Source organism: Chanodichthys erythropterus, chromosome 11, assembly GCF_024489055.1.
Source record: "Chanodichthys erythropterus isolate Z2021 chromosome 11, ASM2448905v1, whole genome shotgun sequence".
In the NCBI taxonomy this organism is placed as follows: Eukaryota; Metazoa; Chordata; class Actinopteri; order Cypriniformes; family Xenocyprididae; genus Chanodichthys; species Chanodichthys erythropterus.
The window spans coordinates 34,423,874-34,446,094 of record NC_090231.1 but is presented as its reverse complement, the minus strand read 5'-3'; the positions used below and the strand labels follow the sequence as shown (position 1 = coordinate 34,446,094).

Below are 22,221 nucleotides of genomic sequence, written 5' to 3'. Positions count from 1 at the left end.
GCACTACACTATGACTATTCTCCTCAATTTGTTTAACTTTGGGAGTCCCAGAAAACCAGAAACCTAATATATCACCTGGTTGGACTAGTAAACATTTTAACTTAAAACAACAACAAACAAACAAAGATCTGCATATGAGTACATTTAAAAAGTTTGTTTTCTAGTTAACAATGGTGACCAAAATTGACTTTTGAATATATAGGTTTTATTTTGAATGTAAAAAGTTGCTGATTTTTAGTGGCCAACTATAAATGAAAGTACAGACTTTCTTGATTTGAACATTTTTACATAATCACATGACCTCTTAAACTTGAAAGTTGATGACTCAAAGCTCCATATAAGGAAGTGATGTGTTAAACATAATAAAGATTGAACTAAATATGTTTTTATTATTATTAAGATTGGTCTGTTTCATATATGTAAACATGCCACTTTGCATAATAAACGAATAATACATTTATTTCAAAGTATAACATTACATTAAAGTTACATTACAGTATAAAGAAATGTGAATTTATTTTTGGAATAGCCTATAATTTCTTGTCCACCACAAATGCCTGATAGTAAAAAAAACAAACAAACCCTTTTTAGTTCTTGTTTGTGAGTTTCTTAGTCAGTACGTAGGATAAAGAGAGCACCTCTAGTTTCGTGTGTGTGTGTGTGTGTGTGTGTGTGTGTGTGTGTGTGTGTGTGTGTGTGTGTGTGTGTGTGTGTGTGTGTGTGTGTGTGTGTGTGTGTGTGTGTGTGTGTGTGTTAGAGGTGTGGCTCCAGTGAATGGTTGGAGGAGGAGGGTCGAGTGTCTCAGCGGTAGATCCATGAGCGAAGAAATCAGCGGCTGAATTTTATACAGTTAACTGGGACTGAGAGGACACATGCTGGGATGCAAATCTAAAGGCTTATTTCCACTTCATATCAACTGGCTGGCAGTTTCTTCGGAGAGAGATGTAACGTTATTGGCTTTAGTGGTAAGTTGCGTATATGAACAATAAGTTAAAGGGGGCAGTGGGTAGATCAGGAGGTGCGATCGAGGATTCAGTATTGTTCGTAGAATATGTAGGACTGACCACGTTTATCTGTTGAATGTTGCGTGCGCAAAATCACCTGTTGCAAAACATCACTTTTTCAGTCAGTAATTTATTTTCGTTTAACAGAAATGTTTTGGTACTAAGGTGTGTTGGGATCCAGGGTGTAGGCTATATCGTGTGTTTGTGGTTTTAGAGGGTGGTGAGCTGGGGGTGGGTGGAAATGGGTTCAAATAAACAAGGTGGTGCTGGGTTGTGCATGTGTTCTCATACAGTCACTGCAAAGTAAAGCTAGACATCTTGCAAGTAAGTGTGAGGGAGAGTAAAAGTAAAACAAAATAGTCATGTTTGTGATGTGGCGCTGATAAAAGCTTCTGTAGCCTACTATCAGCCTTTTTGTGGTGTTTTCACCCTCTCGAATGTAAATGTATCGAAACTTATTTATTAGCGTACACCTTTATTGAGATTATTTTAGATCATCTAGATCGTTGCTTTTCATTGTTTCATATCACGTAGAGCAGATCAACAATAAAACTGGGGCAGTGGTTTTACAGCAAAATATGACCACTGCATTTAAAGTAAAGAAATGTTATGAATCTGATAACATCTAGATTTTGTCACTGTTGGGAAAACCAACCCTACCAGACAAGATCTAGGTAAATGGTTGCCCATCAGTTGTTAGTCCACCCATCTGTTTACTGCAGTTTGAGCCAGACATGCTGACCACAAATGAACTCGGGTAAAGTTGGTTTTATATTCGCACATTCAGACTTCTGATAAATTCAAACTTTCCAATAAATGTGCAATAAATTAATGTTTGCGAATTTTAAGCAGCAAAATGATATTGACAACCAACGATTGTCAACTTACAACATTTTTCACAGTCAATCAAAATAGGCAAGTATTGTTTTGATGGCATATTTACTTGTGAATGTCCAGTGTAGTGTGATTAACAAGGCTATTGAATATGGATGTCCGAATGTGCGAATATAAAACCAACTTTACCCAAGTCACAAAACGACTAGCATGGATCAGCCAGAAACCATGTAAAACCAACTACTGTCTACTATATGTTCTCAATAGTCCAATGATTGACCATAAGCCAGTTCTAAACAAGTGAATTACCTGTAAAAGTTTATCTAAGATATTCAGAACTGGAAAAGTACATAAAACAGACCCTCATAAACAACCAAATGCAGTTATGGGGTTTGAAACTGAAGCTCACTATTCACTATGATGATGTCAGGCAAGTGAAAGTGTGTACAGAATTAAAAAAAAAAAAAAAGATTTTATTACATTTGTTTACAGTTGATATTGAAGTTCATTTGTCCCACGTTTGCTGAATCTATCCTATAACATGTGAATTTCCTTTGTTTTGAAGTCATAGGTACTTCAATCAAGTGGTGCGTTCATTTACATTGATGATATTAATCATTTTAATTATGAGTGGGATCGGAAAACTGATAACATCCTTAATTGTGTCGGGTAGACTTTTAACTTATGCTTCAGATCATGTGACTTTGGAGTGTAGTATGAGGGAGGTTTGATAATGATTAACACATGAGATAACAATTTAAATGAAATTAGTGATCAAAACATTTTTTCCACAAAAGACCATTTTAGTTACGGATTTAAAAAAAAAACAAGTAATCAAAACTGTGAGATACTTGCTAATATTTTCAGTCTAAGACTGAAGATTGAGTGTTGCTAAAAAAAAAAAAAGGGTAGAAACTGTAGTTCCTCTGGGTGAGTGAAGAGAGCACATGAAAGCAGACCTTTATTGTTTACATAAACTCTGCTCTCTTTAGAACAGCATCAGCCTTTTGGATCAAAGACTATGAGGACAAGAGAATGAATACCTTGTATGTCCTATCAAAGAACCGTTTGATGTTTATATTATTTAGTAAAGATAGTGCGAGTTCTCCTGTTTTGAGTCCGTAGGGAGTCAACAGCTCTCCATTTGGCTTATTACTTTGTCAGAGACTCTTCTTCTAACCATGTCACACCTCAGGACAGGAAAAGATCATTTGTTGTTTAACAATCTGAAAACATGAACACCATGTTGTTGCCTGTGCCCATGTGCAATATCAGTTGTTTGTACTTGTAGATGACCTTCAGGAGTTTCAGTAGAAGTTGTTGATATAGATGCCTTTATTGAACTTTTTGCCCTAAGGACTTGAAAAGGGAAGTAGTAAAAGAAAACAGACCAATGGTGTAGGTATACTGCCTTCTTTCAGTTAGTATAATGAAAGTGTTAGGGGAAAGATGCTTGTAAATTTTATTGCATATTTCAGCGATCTTTTTGAAGTAAAAGATAACAAGTTGTTTGATAAGTCATTGTCTCTAGATGGTCTAGTTTATGATGTAATGCATCACATTTGTCTTTTGGCGACACTGAGACGACTGTCATTTAACGAGTTCGTTTGCCCATATAATCTTTAGGTATTAGTTTAGCTAATTTGGCTTGCTGTCCACTGAGGAGGGGCTCGATGAAGCATCTTCAACTCGAGCTCTGATACACCCCCCAGTGAATAAATATAGGATGTGATTACATAGGGCAAGGTACCTGAAATGAAGGTGGAGTTTGGGGAGGTGGAGGGATGCTGAAACAGCTGAGACTGAAGAGAGGTAAGCAGCTGCTTGATTGGAAGATTAGATGGGCTCGCTCCTCCCTAAATTACGTTTAGGAACTTCACTTATGGTGCTTCATTAAAGGGTTAGTTCGCCCAAAAATGAAAATTCTGTCATTAATTACTCACCCTCATGTCGTTACACACCGTAAGACCTTCTTTCATCTTCAGAACACAAATTAAGATATTTTGGATGAAATCTGAGAGGTATATGACTCGTCCATAGACAGCAATATAATCAACACTTTCAAGGTCCAGAAATGTACTAAAGACATTGTTAAAATCATTGACGCGACTACAGTGGTTCATCCTTAATTTTATGAAGCGACGAGAATAGTTTTTGTGTGCAAAAACAAAACAAAAATAATGACTTTATTCAACAATATCTTCTCTTCTGTTTCATTCTTAAACATTGTTTACGTCCAGCGCTTCCAGGTTCTACTTCAGAACGCCGGCTCATTATTGGCCGGCATTCACATGCATGCATCATGCTGCTCACATGATCAGCTTTGGCCAATACTGAGCCGGCATTCGGACATAAGCACGGAAGCCTGTGCTGTGCTTACTGCGTCAACTGCATAAGGATAATGACTGGGAAGAGAAGAGATTGTTGAATATATTCATTTTTTTCATTTTGTTTTTGCACGCAAAAAGTATTCTCGTCACTTCATAAGATTAAGGTTGAACCACTGCCGTCATGTCGACTGTTTTAATGTCTTTAGTACCTTTCTGGACCTTGAAAGTGGTAGTTAAATTGCTGTCTATGGAGGAGTCTCTCGGATTTCATCAAAAATATCTTTTTCATCAAAAATATCTTGATTTGTGTTTGGAAGATGAACGAAGGTCTTACGGGTGTGGAACGACATGAGGGTGAGTAATAAATGACAGAAAATTAAATTTTGGGGGAACTAACCTTTTAAGAGTTTCCTGAGAATGAAAGATTTTGCCATGTTTACGTTTGTTCACATTGCATTTTTTCAGCTTTTAAAAAGTTACATCACACTTTTAATTAATTGTAATCTTGAATATGAAAATCCTCAGGTTGATAGGTCAAATTATTAATCCCCCTTTCAAGTCATAATCTTTTAAGATCATGCAGTAAGTCAGATAATTTAGTGGAGGGTTATTAATTGGCAAGTTGGCAAGGGAAGTTTTTATAGAGCCATATTTTTGTTTATGTGCCATGTGGACATACTGGTACATGTGATCTGTCTGCTGTGGCAGTAGTTTCTGAAAGTGTACGCAGCATGTTTTATTTTTATCACTGTCTTTAATCATTTAGAAGTGCTCTTAAGTCTTAGCTGAAGCACAGGGCAGTTATGTCTGCAGGCTGTATGAGTGTTTTGTGTGCATCTTGAACTTGTAACTGACGTCAGAGGTATATTTGATTGGAACTTTGTTACATCTATGCACAATTTAAGCTAAATTGCTGATGTATATACATATATAGTTATATGTTTACATGGCTGAACTCTGGGCTGTTTAATGGTCTAAACTGTTTGCATTTAATGGTTTGCAGTGCTAAAGACAAAATTGTCACCTGATCTCTCTGACAGTTTATTCACTGGCAGACAGTCCAGATTCGGAATTGCCTTTTGATTTATTTATCTCCAAAATAATAATAAATAAATAATTCAGATATTTAAAATAAATAGAAATTGAGAACATGAGCGTGATCAGTATGGCATTTTGTAATTTGATTTGTGTGTTGTGTTTGAGGCTATAGAGACTACACAGCCTTCCTGTTTTCAGGACGTAACCAGCCTTAAAATCTGATCAGGCCAAAAGGGAGGAGTTGTTGCATTTCCAAATTCTGTTTAGATAATGTCATGCAGAGGAGGGACATTACATTCAGCCTCTTTCCCACAAAAACACTGAAGCATGTGCTGTGGATGTTGAGATCAGCTTCCTTTGAACTGAGAACCATGTTTTCTGTCATTTGTATGATTTGTCTTAAGTACGTTAATTCAGACTTGATGTGTTTTTTTTATCAGCTGTGAGTGGCTATAACTCATGGTTGTAGCAAAATGAAATTATTCTTATTATTCCCTCCCAGGGAAGCCGCATAATTCAGTCTGTTAGTTTCTGTTTAATCGTGATTTAAATGTGCTTCTGTTTCTCCCTCTGCAGATTCCAGACAGTCTAATTGGAGTTTGCTACGTGGACAGTCCCTAAGAGGAGGAATGTGTTGTTTAAAATAAGTGTGTTTGCTTACACGGATCTGATATCTGTTCACCTTTGACCGCTTTGAGGGCATAATTGCAGTATGGCATGTATCCCTGAAATAATCAATGACTGGGTGTAAACATCACATTTGAATACCAAAGATACCTGGAATATAACGATCTTCAATTGCAAAGCAGTAACCATGGCAGCCAAATGTAAAGTCCAATGGAAAGTATCCATGGAAACCACAAACTCTCTCTGGCTCTTGTCTTGGACCATATGGATTTTTTTGGCTGCAGTTTTACAAGCAACCTTGGCGAATGAAGATGATGTCACAGCACGCGTCAGTTTCTCTTACAGTAAGTGCATCGGTTAATTCGCTATTAAGCAGATGCAAAGCTACTTACACTTCACTTACTATTGTAAAGGCCCGTTCACACCAAGAATAACTATAATGATAAAGATGTAGTTCTAAAAATCGTTCTAAATATAAAAGAAGGTAACACTTTATTTTGATGGTCCCATTTAGACATTCTGATGATTAGAAGTAATGTTGCAACTACATGTCAACTAACTCTCATTAGAGTATTAGTAGATGGTTTGCTCAATTTCTGCTAACACTTTATTTTGATTCTCCCCCAACAGACATGGCTACTGACTATAAGTAACTTTGCAAGTACATGTCAACTTACTCTACTAACCCGAACCCCTTTTTCTACTAACCCTACTCCTGCTGTTAAAGGATTAGTCACCCAAAAATTAAATATCTGTCATTAATTACTCACCCTCATGTCGTTCCATACCCGTTAGTCCTTCGTTTATCTTCGGAACACATGTTAGGATATTTTGATGAAATCCAAGAGGGTTTTTATCCTCCATTGAAAGCAACGAAATTACCACATTCAATGTCCAGAAAACTAGTAAAGACATCGTTAAAATGGACAATGTGACTACAGTGGTTAAACCTTAAATGTGCTGTATGCGATTTCTCAAATGCGTTGTTGAACACTGTTGATATTTGAAATCAACCCAAACAAACTCACCCCTCTCTTCATTGCTTCGCCTCCAAAACTCACCCTCCAATCCTAACCACCCTGCTCTGAGTCTGTCTCGAACCCTGGCCCGATCATGTAAGGCAAATGCACTACCAATGACGCTAAACACCTCATTCTCTAGCGGGCATCAGTGTGCAGTGCTTCACCTGCTCAACTCTCACCATCTGGCCACTGTTGCACACATGCGAGAGGATGTCTGTTTACACAGCTGACGCGCAACAAAATGCTTCACGAAAAATAAAGACTGTCCAATGTATGTAGTTTCAGAAATGTCCATATAATCATGCAGTTAACTAACAATGTCATAATTTAGGCAATTTAATTTACAATCACTGTTAGCAGTTTAATTGAAAGTAGAAGCAATGAACTCCTGGAAATAATGAATTACATATTAACAATAATTAGGATATATAGAAATTTGGGAATGTGCATGTTGATCCAGATGATTGCGTCTTCTGAAGTCCTCGCAGGAGTTGGCGCCGTCTCTTTAAAGGTGTTGGTCATCTGAGGTCTTCTTAAGAGGCTGGATCCAAACTGAAGCTGATGTACTCTCTAGTAACCTCGGGACGGGTGTCCCAAAATAAAACAGAAAAGCAAATGGAGAATAATTAGCGTAGCTGCTGTTCATAACATTAAGCAAAGACAGTCATGTGCAATTGATCTAATATGAGAGGCATTATGTGAATGCTTGGCTAAAGAGATGCGTCTTTAATCTAGATTTAAACTGGATGAGCGAGTCTGAGTCCCGAACATTATCAGGAAGGCTATTCCAGAGTTTAGGAGCCAAATGTGAAAACGCTCTCCCTCCTTTAGTGGACTTAGATATCCTAGGTACAACCAGAAGTCCAGAGTTTTGTGAACTTAAAGAGCGTGAATGATTATAGGGCAATAGAAGATCGGTTAAGTACACAGGAGCTAAACCATTTAGAGCCTTATAGGTCAGTAGCAATACATTATAATCGATACGGAACTTAATAGGTAACCAGTGTAGAGATGATAAAATTTGTGTTATATGATCATATTTTCTTGACCTGGCTGCATTTTGGACTAATTGTAGCTTGTTTGAGGAAGCAGGACAACCAGCTAGTAATGCATTACAGTAATCTAGTCGAGACGTCATGAAAGCATGAACTAATTTTTCTGCATCACAAATAGATAACATATTCCGTAACTTAGCAATGTTTCTGAGGTGGAAGAAGGCTGTTTTTGTAACATATGTAATATGATTTTCGAAGGACAAGTTGCTGTCTAATATAACACCCAGGTCTTTAACTGTCAAGGATGGAGTAACAGTACATCCTTCTAAATGCAAATTGAGGTCTGAGAGATTCTGTGTACAAGTTTTTGGTCCAACAAGTAATACCTCAGTCTTATCTGAGTTTAATAGAAGAAAATTACTAGTCATCCAATGTTTTACTTCTTTAACACACTCTGTCAGATTGGATAATTTTGAGATTTCATCTGGTCAAAATAATACTGAGTCCATCTTTAATGTTATGAAGGGACGAGAATACATTTTGTGTGCAAAAACAAAACAAAAATAACTACTTTATTCAACAATTTTTCCTCTTCCCTGTCAGTCTGTTAAGCAGTTGGGGCAGTGCTGCATTTCCATGTTTACGTCCAAATGCTGGCTCATTATTGGCCGGTTCCTGCGCCAGCATCGCACACATGCTCCGTGCTGCTCACGTGAAGAAGCTTTGGCCAATACTGAGCTGGCATTCGGACGTCGAACATGGAAGCTGCAACGAAAATAGCGTAGCAGAGGACAGACAAACTTGTTGAATAAAGTTGTTATTTTGTTTTGTTTTTGCGCACAAATACTATTCTTGTTGCTTCATAACATTAAGGTTGAACCACTGTAGTCACGACTATTTTAACCATGTTTTTACTACTAATCTGGACATTGAATGTGGTAATTTCATTGCTTTCTATGGAGGATAAAAAACCTCTCGGATTTCATCAAAATATCTTAATTTTGTGTTCCAAAGATGAACGAAGGTCTTACGGGTTTGGAACGACATGAGTAATTAATGGCAGAAATTTCATTTTTGGGTGAACTAACCCTTTAGCACTCTACTAATACTCAACTAATAATCTAATTAGTTAGTAGACGTGTAGGCAACGTTACTTGTAGACAACAGATAATGTTTAAAGGGGACGGTCGAAATAAAGTGTAACCTAAAAGGATAGCAGAATTCACACCACAACTATAACAATAACAGCACTGAAAAACGTTATCGCTGGAATCACATTCAGAAAGCTTTTTTTCCCAGATGATGATATGATATGATGATATGATGTAATACTTTATTGTCAGAACATGTCTAATATTTTTCTTGCATCACAATCTATTTTCCATGTTTGCAACAATCATCTCTTACACAACATTACTTAATCCACACACTCAAAAAAAAAACCTACCCTTATTACATCCCATTACACAACACAGTGCATTTACAATACTCTTGATTTACGATTAAGTGTCTTATTTAGCTCAAGGATCGCCTGATGCACAAACGAGTGTTTCAGTTTTTTGAATCTTGGGATTCTGTACCTCCGATTTGATGGTAATAATTCAAACTCATTATGCAGGACATGATTAGGATCAGAAATTATATTATTAGCCAGTCTTAAAGGGTTAGTTCACCAAAAAATGAAAATTCTGTCTTTAATTACTTACCCTCATGTCGTTCGACACCCGTAAGACTTTTGTTCATCTTCAGAACACAAATTAAGATGTTGAAATCCGATTGCTCAGAAAGGCCTCCATAGCCAGCAATGTCATTTCCTCTCTCAAGACCCATAAAAGGTACTAAAGACGTCGTTACAAAGTCCATCTCACTACAGTGGTTCTACAATCATTTTATGAAGTGACGAGAATAGTTTTTGTGTGCAAAAAAAAAACTAAATAACGATTTATGTAGAGATGGCCGATTTCAAAACGCTGCTTCCTGAAGCTTCAAAGCGGTATGAATCAGTGTATCGATTCATGATTCAGATCGCCAAAGTCACGTGATTTCAGCAGTTTGGCGGTTTGACACGCGATCCGACTCGTGAATCGATACACTGATTCATAATGCTTCGAACGACATGGGGGTAAGTAATTAATGACAGAATTTTCATTTTTGGGTGAACTAACCCTTTCACAAATTATTATAATAAGTTGAGTCATATAGCTTCTCTAGAGGCAGGCCAACAATTTTTAGATTGATTAAACAACTGTGTTTTTAGCTTAACAGACAGACTTTTATACCAAATAGAGTTGCAATATTGCACTACAGTCATTATTACAGACATAAAGAACAAAAGAAGAATCTGTTTGCTTACGCCGAAAGACCTAAGACGACGAAGAAAATAGATTCTCTGCTTTGTTCTTTTAGAGAGAGCATCAATGTGATCTTTCCATGTTAACATATCATCAATCATTACACCTAAATATTTATGATTATTATAATTATTATGAATAAACACAGGCATTGTATGAGTATCCGATGTAGACCCAAATATAATCTCATCTATTTTACTTTACTTGTGTTAATGACAAGTTCATTATTCTCACACCACTCAAGCAAATTAGTCGCACCCTGTTGATGAAACACAGATATTAACACTGTCATCAGAATACCTTAAAATATACTGATTTAACTTGTCAGTTCGACAGTCATCTGTATACAAGGTGAAAAGAATGGCAGAGCTGACGCAACCTTGGGGTACTCCGACATTTGTTATAATAGCAGCAGATGACAACGTTTTATTCACTTTAACTCTCTGAACTCTGTTAGTGAGGAATGAGATATACCAATGAATCAGATGGGGATTTACACCCAACTGTACAAGTTTTGACACCAATATGTCAACCTTTATGGTATTGAACGCAGAAGAGAAATCTAAAAACAGGGTTCTTACAGTTGTATTGGATTTATCTGAATGTTTAGAGACGATATGCACCAGAGCAGCAACTGCATCTTCAGTACTACAACCTTTCTTATAGGCAAACTGCCAAGGATCAAGGATTTATCTTTTACCATCTGAACTAAGTGCAGAAGTATCGATCTTTCAAGACTTTTCACAGTTACTGAAGTAAGGGCTTTTGGTCCTGATGAACGATAAAACAGTGCCAGCCAATCAGAATCCATTCTGCTTGAAAGAGCTTGGGCATTTAACTGCAGCGTGCGCTTAATAAACAGAATGATATTGTCTGCTGGTGTGGATGCTAATATAGTTTATCTTTATCTATATCTTTATAGTTATGTATGTTTATATGATGGTATCGGGTAGTAATTGTCTTATATATCTCTCATTCTTACCAAGGCTGCATTTATTTGTTCAAAAAATACAGTAAAAGTGTAATATTGTGAAATATACTTTTATGTTTTAGTATATTTTAAAACGTAATTTATTTTTGTTTTGGCAAAGCTGAATTTTCAGCATCATTGCTCCAGTCTTCAGTGTCACATGATCCTTCAGAAATCATTCTTACATTCCTTATTATTATCAATGTTGAAAATAGTTGCGCTGCTTAATATTTTTGTACAACATTTTTTTTCTTTCTTCTTTTGAATAGAATGTTAAAAAGTACAGCATTTATTTGACATGGAAATGTTGCATAAAATGATATTTTATGCTCAAAAAAGCAGCCACGTCAGTAATGAGCACTGTATTCTGCGGAAGAAGCTATGCTGGCCCAGATTCCTTCAGACTACCACTCATCTGCAATAATTTAGCTCAATTTTAGGGCTACTTGAACTGCCGTGATGTTTCTTATTCCCGAAAGACCCATTATGAGACCGTTCCAAATGTTGCATTCACTCATCTTAGCCAAACACACATGAGGGTTTAGTCCTTGATTGTAAACATTTACAAGAGCTATTAGAACCATTTGCAAACCCTGGCTGGTGTACTGTAGCAGTATAACAGCCATACTCATTAATCATTTGAGGTTGAAATGCAAATGTAATGGTTGTACTTAGAACAAAACGGCTTGTAAAGGGTTTTATGTCAGTAAACACTGACTTTAGTGACCTCTGTCCCTTGGCAGGAAAACCTTCTGGACAAACTGACATCATTTTAAAGGGTCAGTTTGTGTGCCAGGTCTGTGTAGTTTTAAAGGTGCATTCCATATGAGGAATGCAAGATGCTTTCTGAATGTACTTTGTTTAGACACTGATTGAATATATATGCGCGAAACATTAAGATTTTTGGATGACGTGGATTTTTATTCTTTTTATGAGGTGGTTTTAAACTGCATGTTCAAAGTAATATTTTTGCTTTTGTGTGTGTTCAGATGCAGAAGGGCGATCAGTGAGGGAGTTCTCTGTGGATGGTGTGTATAACTATTCAACTCTTCTGCTGAGCCCAGATGAAAACAAGATCTACGTGGGAGCCAGGGAGAACATATTCTCTCTAAGCCTGGACAACATCAGTGTGACGTTTCTACAGAAAACAGTAAGTGCGTGCGAGAATGTTTGTAGTAGAGTGTAGGACTGCATTTTGATGTTACTCAGCGTTGTTTTGCATCTTTTGCAGCTCACATGGAACACTCCAGAAAGGAAGAGGAAGGAGTGTATATTCAAGGGAAAGGACCCCCAGGTATAAGTGTGTTACGGTTATTGTTAATATAAATGTGACTCAATATATTAAAACAAACTAAAAGATAATCTGCCACTTATGTGTTTCAGACTGACTGTTTCAACTACATTAAGATTTTACTGCATTTGAACAGCACGCACCTGTATGTGTGTGGAACGTATGCCTTCAGCCCCATCTGTGCTTACATAGTGAGATATCTCTTTTTCTCTTTATTTGGTTTAATAATATTTAAGTGTGTCCGTGATAAAAAAATAATGGTCCCACTTTATATTAAGTGGCCTTAACTACTATGTACTTGCATCAAAAAATAAGTACAATGTACTTATTGGGTTCATATTGAATTGCAAAACACATTTTCAGCTATTGAGGTGGGGAAGGTTAAGGTTAGGGAAAGCTTTGGTGGTATGGGTAGGTTTAAGGGATGGGTCAACAATGTAATTATAAATTTAATTACAGAAATTAATTACAGATGTAATTACATGCAGGTGTTTTTAAAATATAAGTACAATGTAAAAACATGTATGTACACAATAAGTGCATTGTAGCAAATTACATAGTAGTTAAGGCCACTTAATATAAAGTGGGTCCAAAATAATAAAATCGTTCAAGTTTAAAAATTAAGTTCTTAGAAATGTACTCAAGTTAGATTCATATGCTTTAAAAAAAAAATGTAATGTCTCTAAAAATGTTATGTGGTATTATCATTAAATAAAAAGTAATTATTTAAGAGTAAAACTAATTATCTGATATTTTAATCAACTTTTTGACCTTCAAACACAGTCATGAAGGTCTGTAGACAGTTTCTCTATGGTTTTTTCATTTGTTGGGTGAACAACATGACTTATTTTGCGGACAAAACTTTTTACAAATCTTAATAAGCAGTGAAATCTGTTTTGGTAAAATAGTTTTTAATAATAAGATATTATGTAGGTTTTTTTCTTCACGATGTTGATCAGGTCATTATATAAAATTTTAGGACAGTTGTTTCACCCTGTCATTTCTGACTTTTTGCCCCAAAAAGTAATATTAAAATGAAAACTTTAAAACAAAAAAATAAGGAAGATGTGTATGTAAGTCATTGTATATTTAAATAGCACTTTTTATGTATGTTTGAATAAAATAATACATAGGCCACAAGTTCCATGTCATTGACCCATTTGTGCAGGTGTGCCTGGTGTCATTTATTTTAACGGATAATGTCTTTGTGTTTTTCATGAAATTTGTAGAACATTTTAAGTTTCTCTCTGGAAAGAGATGAAAAGGGGGAGCCCGTTACGGAGGACGGCCGTGGACGCTGTCCATTTAATCCCGAATACAGATCTACAGCTATTACAGTGGGTGAGTATACTCATGCAAAAACAATGCAATCATTTTGTTTGAACTTCATGTATAAACATCATTAAGCTTGATAAAAAGGTTGATTTTAGAGTTAATGAGTGCTTGTATGTTTTGTGTTATAGATGGGGAACTGTACACTGCTACTGTCAGTAACTTCCAGGGAAATGAACCCACCATATATAGGAGTCTAGGGTCTGGCACCCATCTCAAAATGGAGAACTCTCTCAACTGGCTCCAGGGTAAATATATACAAACACACACACTTCCTCACAAGGGACCTTCTAAGAGATAAAAATCTAAAAATAAATGCCAACATCAGTGATTACAGAACCCTGCTTTCTCACGCATGTTGGAAACACAAAACTACTGACTGATACTGATGTTAAATAAACATTTTTTTTTTCTGGAATATGTTAAATGAAAGTGTTTATATTTGTGTGTGTGTTGTGGTCCGTCAGACCCAGCGTTTGTAGGTTCTGCTCATATTACTGGTCAAGACAGCGAGAGAAGTGATGATCAGATCTATTTTTTCTTCAGCGAGATGGGGAAGGAGTTTGACTTCTTTGATAACACCATAGTGTCCAGGATTGCACGTGTGTGTAAGGTAAGATAGATTGTTTAAGCAGTTCACACAGTGTTGATAAAGTCAGCATAAACCTGAGAAAAAACACGTACTGGCACACATACAGAAATCCCAATATATCCACTATCAGTATTCACTAAGTATATTTTTATTTTCTAAAGATTCCTCATTCCTCATCCCTCGACCATGTTTACTTTATACATGTTTCCTGGTGTTATAATGCAAAATCCTTATTCATAATAATAAGGATTCATAATAATATTCATAATAAGGATAATCTTTCATTTAAATGTAAGGATTTGTTCTGGTTCCACCTATTAGATATTGTTAACCAGTAGCTAAATAGCCAGTTAACATTGTCTTCAAAAACTAAACATTTAAATCTGGCTCCATTCTCCATTTTGAGAGAATCCTATTGTGAAGCACAAATGATGGCTGATACAGTAGCTAGAAAGACATTGACTTGAAGGGGTAATTCACCACTGGCAAGATGGGCTTTGAATAAAACTTGACTGTTTATGCAGTGGTTTTCGTGGTCCCTTTGCCAAACTATAACACCTATAATGTGCAGAGATGAGGGATCAAAAAATTAGGATGTAGAGTTTTAACGAAAGCCCTGGATATGTCAAAAGTCAGCCAGATGACCTGTTTTGCATCGTCCAGTGGACTTTAGCTGACAAATAAACCTTGAGATCTGGGTGCAGGTAATGTGGAGAAAGAGTACACATTGTTCATTTACATATTCTGTTCTAATGGCATTGTAACAATAAAAAGCTGGTTGAAAATCTGCAAACTTGTCATTTAATTATAAGTCATTGCCCTTAACAGATGAAACTGACACATCTATTTTTTTTTTGGTCAGTTGTCTGGACACTTGTGAAACCGGGGCATCCGGTCACCTTAGTTTCATGTTAATTTAAGAAGCAGATGAACAAGGTGAATCACAGGAGACTGTGAACTCTGCCCTATTAATGTTCACATATGTGTTACTTTCCCACCCGTTGACACTCCCTGCCTCCCTGACACACATGGGATTACAATGATAATTTTTTTAGACATTTTTTGAAATGCACTGGATAATTATATAAATACTGTAGTATATGAATATGATAATCCTTCCGTACTGTGGTGTCACTATCTGATACCATCATTTTACCATTGGAACTTCAAAAATATTATCTGCTCTGAAACCAGGACTGGAGTTCTGATGCCCTCTGGTGGTTATATATTGAGTTAGTTTGAAAGTGTTAATCAGCTGCTTGTGTGTGTTTGTGTGTATAATCTCAGGAGGATCAAGGTGGAGAGAGAGTCCTGCAGAAGAAATGGACCACATTTCTGAAAGCTCAACTCTTGTGTTCGCTACCCGATGATGGATTTCCTTTCAACATCATTCAGGATGTATATGTGCTTCCAGCCCAACGCAAGAAAAACACACTCCTCTATGCAGTGTTCACTTCTCAATGGTGAGTGAAAAAAAGGAAGGGCACAGGAAGATAATGTTTTTTTGTTTGTTTTTTACTAATACTATATACTACAAACTCTGTTTGCTCCAATTTAACACTGCAGGTTCCAGTGTGTCTGTTCTAAAATGTAAACTTTTTCTAATTTGTTGCTATATATTTTCTAGGAGTAAAGGTCTAGCAGGCAGTTCAGCAGTGTGTGTGTTCAGCATGGATCAGGTAGAGCAAGCGTTTACTGGCCGTTACAAAGAGGTGAACAGAGAGACACAGCAGTGGTACACACACACTCATTCTGTACCTGAACCACGACCTGGAATGGTAAGACACTCCCATATATACACTTTACTAGTTCTGTTTAAGTGAAGGATCTTTGAGTTTCTGTGAAGCTTGTTGTGAAGATTGTTTTTTTCCCCCTGTCTACAGTGTATTACTAATGCTTCAAGGCAGCTGGGAATACACTCATCCCTGGATATGCCAGATAAGGTACTAAACTTTGTGAAAGACCACTTCCTGATGGACAGTCCTGTCAAAAGTCAGCCTGTGCTCTTCACGCACTCTGTGCACTACACACAAATTGCTGTACACCATGTGCAAGGCCTCCACAGAGCTTACGATGTGATGTTCATCGGCACAGGTATGTTGGGTTTTTTAAGTGTCTGATTTTTCTCTGATTTCCCTTTTCTTTTCAAAATTAGTTGTTGATGTTGTGCTCCGTGATTTGACAGATGATGGACGTTTGCAAAAGGCAGTGAATGTAGCTGGTTCGATGCACATCATTGAGGAGATCCAACTGTTTCCAGAAAAACAACCTGTACAACAAATAGAGCTGGATTCAGCTAAGGTGCGTGTGTGTTTATGCGGTAACACTTTACAAAAAGGTTAATGCATTAAATATCATGAACTAACAGTGAAAAATACTTTCACAGCATTTATCTAGGTTAAATATTGAGAAGGGTCAAGAACGGGACTTTTTTATTGCCTCTGACTCAAGATCATGTCTTCAAGCACTTGAATCTCTAAAGATTGATCATCCCATAATTGTTGAAATCTTAATCAAATTCGATCTTTTAAAGAAGAATAAATTTAATATTATTTTTTGCTGGGTTACAAGTCACATTGACTGACTGGTAATGAGAGAGCGGACAAGGCTGCTAGGGATGCGCTTGACCTGGAAATATCTGACTGTCAAATACCACCTTCTGATTTTATACCGGTATAACTAATAAGTGGCAGAAAGAACGGGATGAAAATAAAAATAATAAGCTGTATGAAATAAACCCTAGTATAAAAAGAAGTACCTTTTTATAATTTCAAATCAAGACAGGATCAAGTTGTCTCCACTAGGTGTAGACTGGGTCACTCAAGACTTACCCATGGGTTTTTATTAATTGGAGAAGTTCCTCCTTTATGTCTATCATGTAATGTTCCTTTGACTATTAAGCATATTGAATTGAATACTGTCGAATTGTAATTTTTATGATACTGCTAGAAAACGCTTTTATTCAGAAACATGTTTGCATGGAATATTTGAAAATGTACCACCTGAATGTATTTTAGATTTTCTATCTTATGTTAAGTTGAAATGCTTTATATAATGTAAATTTTATGGATGATATTGACCTTTTTTGCCATGTAAATAGCCATGATGCTAACATGACGTAAAAACTTAATAAACAAACAAACGTTTATCTAGGTTAATGTTAATTTCTGCGTATACAACAACATTTCAATTTCATAAACATGAATACGTAGTATATTTAATATTAAGCTCTATTAAAAGATTAGTTCACTTTAAAATTAAAAAGATTTACTCACCGTCAAGCCATCCTTGGTGTTTATGACTTTCTTCTTTCTGATGAACACAATCTGAGTTATATTAATAAATATCCTGATGCATCCGAGCTTTATAATGGCAGTGCATCCATCCATAATAAATTTACTCTGGGGGCTTAATAAAGGCTTTCTGAACTGAAGCGTTTAAGAAAAATATCCATATTTAACAAGTTATAAAGTTAAATATTTAGTGCCTTCCTAATTCAACTTACGAAGTTAGTGTAAAACTCTCGCTTTTCATACAGAAGGCAGTATGTATATTTTTCTAACACAAACGCATCGCTTTGCTTCAAAAGGCCTTTATTAACCCTCCGGAGCCGTGTGGAGTAAGTTTATGATGGATGGGTGCACTTTCTAGAGCTTCAAACTCATTGGTCCCGCTCACTGCCATTCATAAAGCTTGGATGAGTCAGGATATTTATTAATATATCTCAGATTGTGTTCGTCAGAAAGAAGAAAGTCATATATACCTAGGATGGCTTGAGGGTGAGTAATTATTGTGGTAATTTTCATTTTAAAGTGAACTAATCCTTTTATAAATGCTGTAAAATGATTGTTCCTTGTTTGTTCTTGATACCTGTGCATTCACTAATGTAAACAAAAAGTGTTACTGTTTATTTATTTTTACTTAAGAAAAGGTGCACTATCTTTCAAAAGTTAGGGGTCAATAATATTTTTTAATGTATAAATCTTATACTATTGTGTTATACTTGCCAAATATACATTTAATTTGTTAAAAATAAAGTACAAACAGTAATATTGTGAAATATTACCATTTATAATACATTTTAATATATAAAATATCAATTTATTCCTGTGGGGGTAAATCTGAATTTTCTGCATCATTACTCCAGTCTTCAGTGTCACATGATCCTTCAGCAATCATTCTAATATGCTGATTTGGAGCTCAAGTAGCCTATCATTTCTTATTATTATCAATGTTGAAAAAAAAAAAAATTGTGTGTGGATACCGTGATACTTTTTTTTTTTTTTTTTACAGTTATAAATGTCAAAACTGCCACTTTTGATCAGTTTAATACATTCTCTTTCAGAAAAAAAAAGTACTTCTTGCCCCCCCAAACATTTGAATTACATATTTCCTTGCATGTATTCTCCAGAACTCTTGTATTTCACTCTTTTACTCTCAAACCTCTCTCTCAACAAACAGGGATTGTTATTTGTGTCGTCACACTCTGGCATTGTGCAGCTGCCAGTAGCAAACTGCAGTTTCCATAACAACTGTGGCGAGTGTGTTTTGGCCAGAGACCCATACTGCGCTTGGACAGGAACACACTGTACTGACGTCACACGTTACACACCACAAAAGTAAGTCTTCTTTCTTTCCCTGTTCCAAATGATGTATTGAGTTAATAATTTTCAGTACCAATACCAATCTTTTACCATCCTATGTGTGTTTCAGGCAATGGCGGCAAGATATCGAAGAGGCTGACACTTCTAAATGTAACAGCACAATGTTCAGAGTGGACTCTGAAAGCTCAGGTAAACTTGCGAATGTTTCCATATACAAGCATCTATCATCCATCTGAATATGTCATAATATCCATCTCTTCTCTCTTTCTAGTGTTACCACATTCTATGCCAAATTCCCAAGCATCTGATTGTGTGATCATCATCGTCCCAGCTAACACCCTTCGCCTGCTGCCCTGCAATCTTCGCTCCAATCATGCCCAGAGAAAATGGTTATACAAACCAGATGTAGGTCACTTCCTGTTCCCCAGCCAGGACGGTGGATTGGTGGTCAGCGGCCGAGCAGGCAGCGATGAGGTCTTCTCGTGTTGGTCAGAAGAACATGGCTTCTGGCAACTCTTGGCCAATTACTGTGTAAAGGCAGAGCCTTTATCCGAGACCACAACTAATATCGGGCAGCTGGATGAACCTCTTATAATCCAAAGCATATCATCAGACATCCAGTTTGGTGAATCGGCACGCTCTGCCCAACATCGCATAAAGACGTATGGCACAGAGCTGGCGGTAGTGTGTGTTTTGTTAGCCGTGTGTGTGCTTTCGTTCGGGCTGTCTGTAGTCTATCGACACAGGGGCCGGATGAAAGAGGTACTAAGAGGGGGAGAACAAACTGGAGGAGCCCAAAAGAGCACAGCCGTGCCTGGGGAGAGTTTGCCCCTCAATGCTGGTGCGCTTCCAACCTCCCCATCCGACCACAAAAGCTACCAAACGTTGGAGGAAAGCTGTGGTTACATAATCGCTCCATCAGAGACGAGCACACAGCACAACTCCAAGGAAGAACAGACACTCGCCCAAACACCACAAAATGGGTTCAAAGAAAGTCATGTGGAGGTCAGTGACATTAGCCCTCGTCCACGGGTACGGCTGGGCTCTGAGATCAGAGACTCTGTGGTGTAAAATACAGACATTGCCAATAAGTTTATATGATGTACGCATAAACAATCTTAATGTTCACTTGGTACAGTCAATGGGCAGCTTTCATGAAGACTAAGCGTACTGAGCCTTGAGTACAAGAGAGTAGATGAGACATGCTCAGTGTGTGTATTGCCAAATTTGAGTTATTCAAGACAATGCCCTCAAATCCACTCCCACGTCTCCTTCACTCTTTAATGTTAAACATTGTTATTACACAGTTTATTGTGTTAATATGGGAAAGAGTGTTGAAATATTAGAGATGTAGTCAGAGACAACTATTGGAGAAAGAGGGACCAGATGGATGAACAGGAGAGAAATGGGCAACAAGCCTTCTCGTACGACTGGTACTGGTGCTTTTATCACTGCCAAGAATTGAGTATTGATGCTTTACTCAAGGGGAAAAAAAAGGTTTTATATGTCTTTTTGTAATACTTTGCCATTTTTGTGCAAAGATTCAATGCATAAGTGTTTAATGAGGGTATTTTATTATTAAATGGTTAGTTCACCCAAAAATGACATTTCTGTCATTAAGTACTCACCTTCATGTAGTCCCAAACCCGTAAGACCTTCGTTCATCTTCGGAACACGAATTAAGATATTTTTGATGAAATCTGGTTTCTGAACCACACATAGGCAGCAATGTCATTGCACCTTTTGAGGTCCAGAAAGGTATTAAAGGCATCATTAAAATAGTCAACGTTGAAATTCGCAGTTAATGAGTCGGCGTTCGGATGTAGAACACGGAAGCGCTGAACTGCGTTCACTACGTCAACTGCGTATGACAGCAGTTCAAATTGTTAAATAAAGTGAAGTTGTTATTTTTTTGCGCACAGAATGTATTCTCGTCGCTTCATAACATGAAGGTTGAACCACTGTAGTCACATGGGCTATTTTAACGATGTCTTTATATCTTAATTTGTGTTCCGAAGATGAACAAAGGTCTTACTTGTTTGGGGCTACATGAGGGTGAGTAATTAATGACAGAAATATCATTTTTGAGTGAACTAACCCTTTAAAAGCTGACTATGAAACCAATAGCCCATCCTCTGCAGATAGTCATTATGCCAGCATTGAACACCAGGCAGTTCAAACCAGAGAGCTCATTAGAGTTGCAGAACTTGGTTACTTTCTAAACATTTTAGAAATCGGTTATTTTTATTTATTCTTTTTCTTTTTTGTCAATTTTTAATTTCCTAGCCCTTTTTGGGAATTAGTATATTAGTGTTTTCTATTCTGTGATTCAAATGTGTTCATATTAGCAAAGTGCCTGGTGTTAAATAATGGTATGGTGTATATGGAAATATGAAATGTAGAGTAATTACAAAAAAAAAAAAAAAATTGCTTTTAGATAAAATGTAGCAAGCGTGAATGAGCATAAAGAAACAATGTTTCTTAATACCTTTTGAATGTAAATTTGAAGAGTTATATGGACATTTAAAGCACAAGTATGAGATTGTGTCTTGCCATACACATTAGTGGTACAACATATAGTGCAGTGGATGGAGTCTAAATGGACAGAAACAAGAAGATACTGTAAAATACAATAAAAATACAGTATTGTTGGCATTTGGTAAAGAATGGGGTAATGCGAGAGAAAAGAATAAACACCATAGATTAATTTGATTATAAATACACAGTTACAGCATGCTCAAGGAAATCATATGTGGCTAATACAGTGAGATAAAGTGCTCCAATTCCAGTAGGAAAAGACTGAAAATGTCCAGTTCCAGACTTCAAACACACCCTCTTTGACACAAACACTAACTTAGCTATTATAGACTTCCATTATAGACTTCCACTTGGAAAAATCTTTTTAATCCACATTAACCGTGACATGTTTGATGTTGTTTAATCATGTGTTACATTCCACAGTTTTCAGCTTGTGTGTTTTGAATGGTAAATGTAGATTGTGATCTTTCATACTTTGACACTGTTTTACTGTTGTTTTACATTGTACATTCACGCACTTTATTTTTTCTACCAGTATTTGTAAGCTGTAAATGAGGTAGGCCACTGTCAACGTCCTGATTTTGTAGACCAGGTTTGAAGAGGATGTAAAAATATGTCTGAAAGAGTGTCTCCACAGTCTGACATGCAAAATAAAATTTTGCATAAACTCAAACGGTCAGTCTGAGTACCTTT

General features: G+C 36.6%; 1 protein-coding gene across 2 annotated transcripts; it reads left to right on the top strand.

Moving 5' to 3' along the window:
- Window positions 1–824: 824 nt before the first annotated feature.
- sema4bb (sema domain, immunoglobulin domain (Ig), transmembrane domain (TM) and short cytoplasmic domain, (semaphorin) 4Bb) lies at window positions 825–22,157 on the top strand. Of its 2 annotated transcripts, none has more exons than XM_067400813.1 (15): window positions 825–965; window positions 5,783–6,177; window positions 12,161–12,321; window positions 12,403–12,465; window positions 12,555–12,653; window positions 13,692–13,803; window positions 13,926–14,042; window positions 14,262–14,407; window positions 15,674–15,849; window positions 16,014–16,164; window positions 16,270–16,480; window positions 16,572–16,687; window positions 18,848–19,005; window positions 19,100–19,179; window positions 19,262–22,157. In XM_067400813.1, the coding sequence occupies exons 2-15, from the start codon at window positions 6,021–6,023 to the stop codon at window positions 20,059–20,061; spliced, it is 2,547 nt and encodes an 848-aa protein (XP_067256914.1). In that variant the 5' UTR covers window positions 825–965; window positions 5,783–6,020; the 3' UTR covers window positions 20,062–22,157. The 2 variants fall into 2 exon arrangements, with proteins under 2 accessions (XP_067256914.1, XP_067256915.1); XM_067400814.1 differs by lacking the exon at window positions 825–965 and adding an exon at window positions 5,532–5,609.
- Window positions 22,158–22,221: the final 64 nt, after the last annotated feature.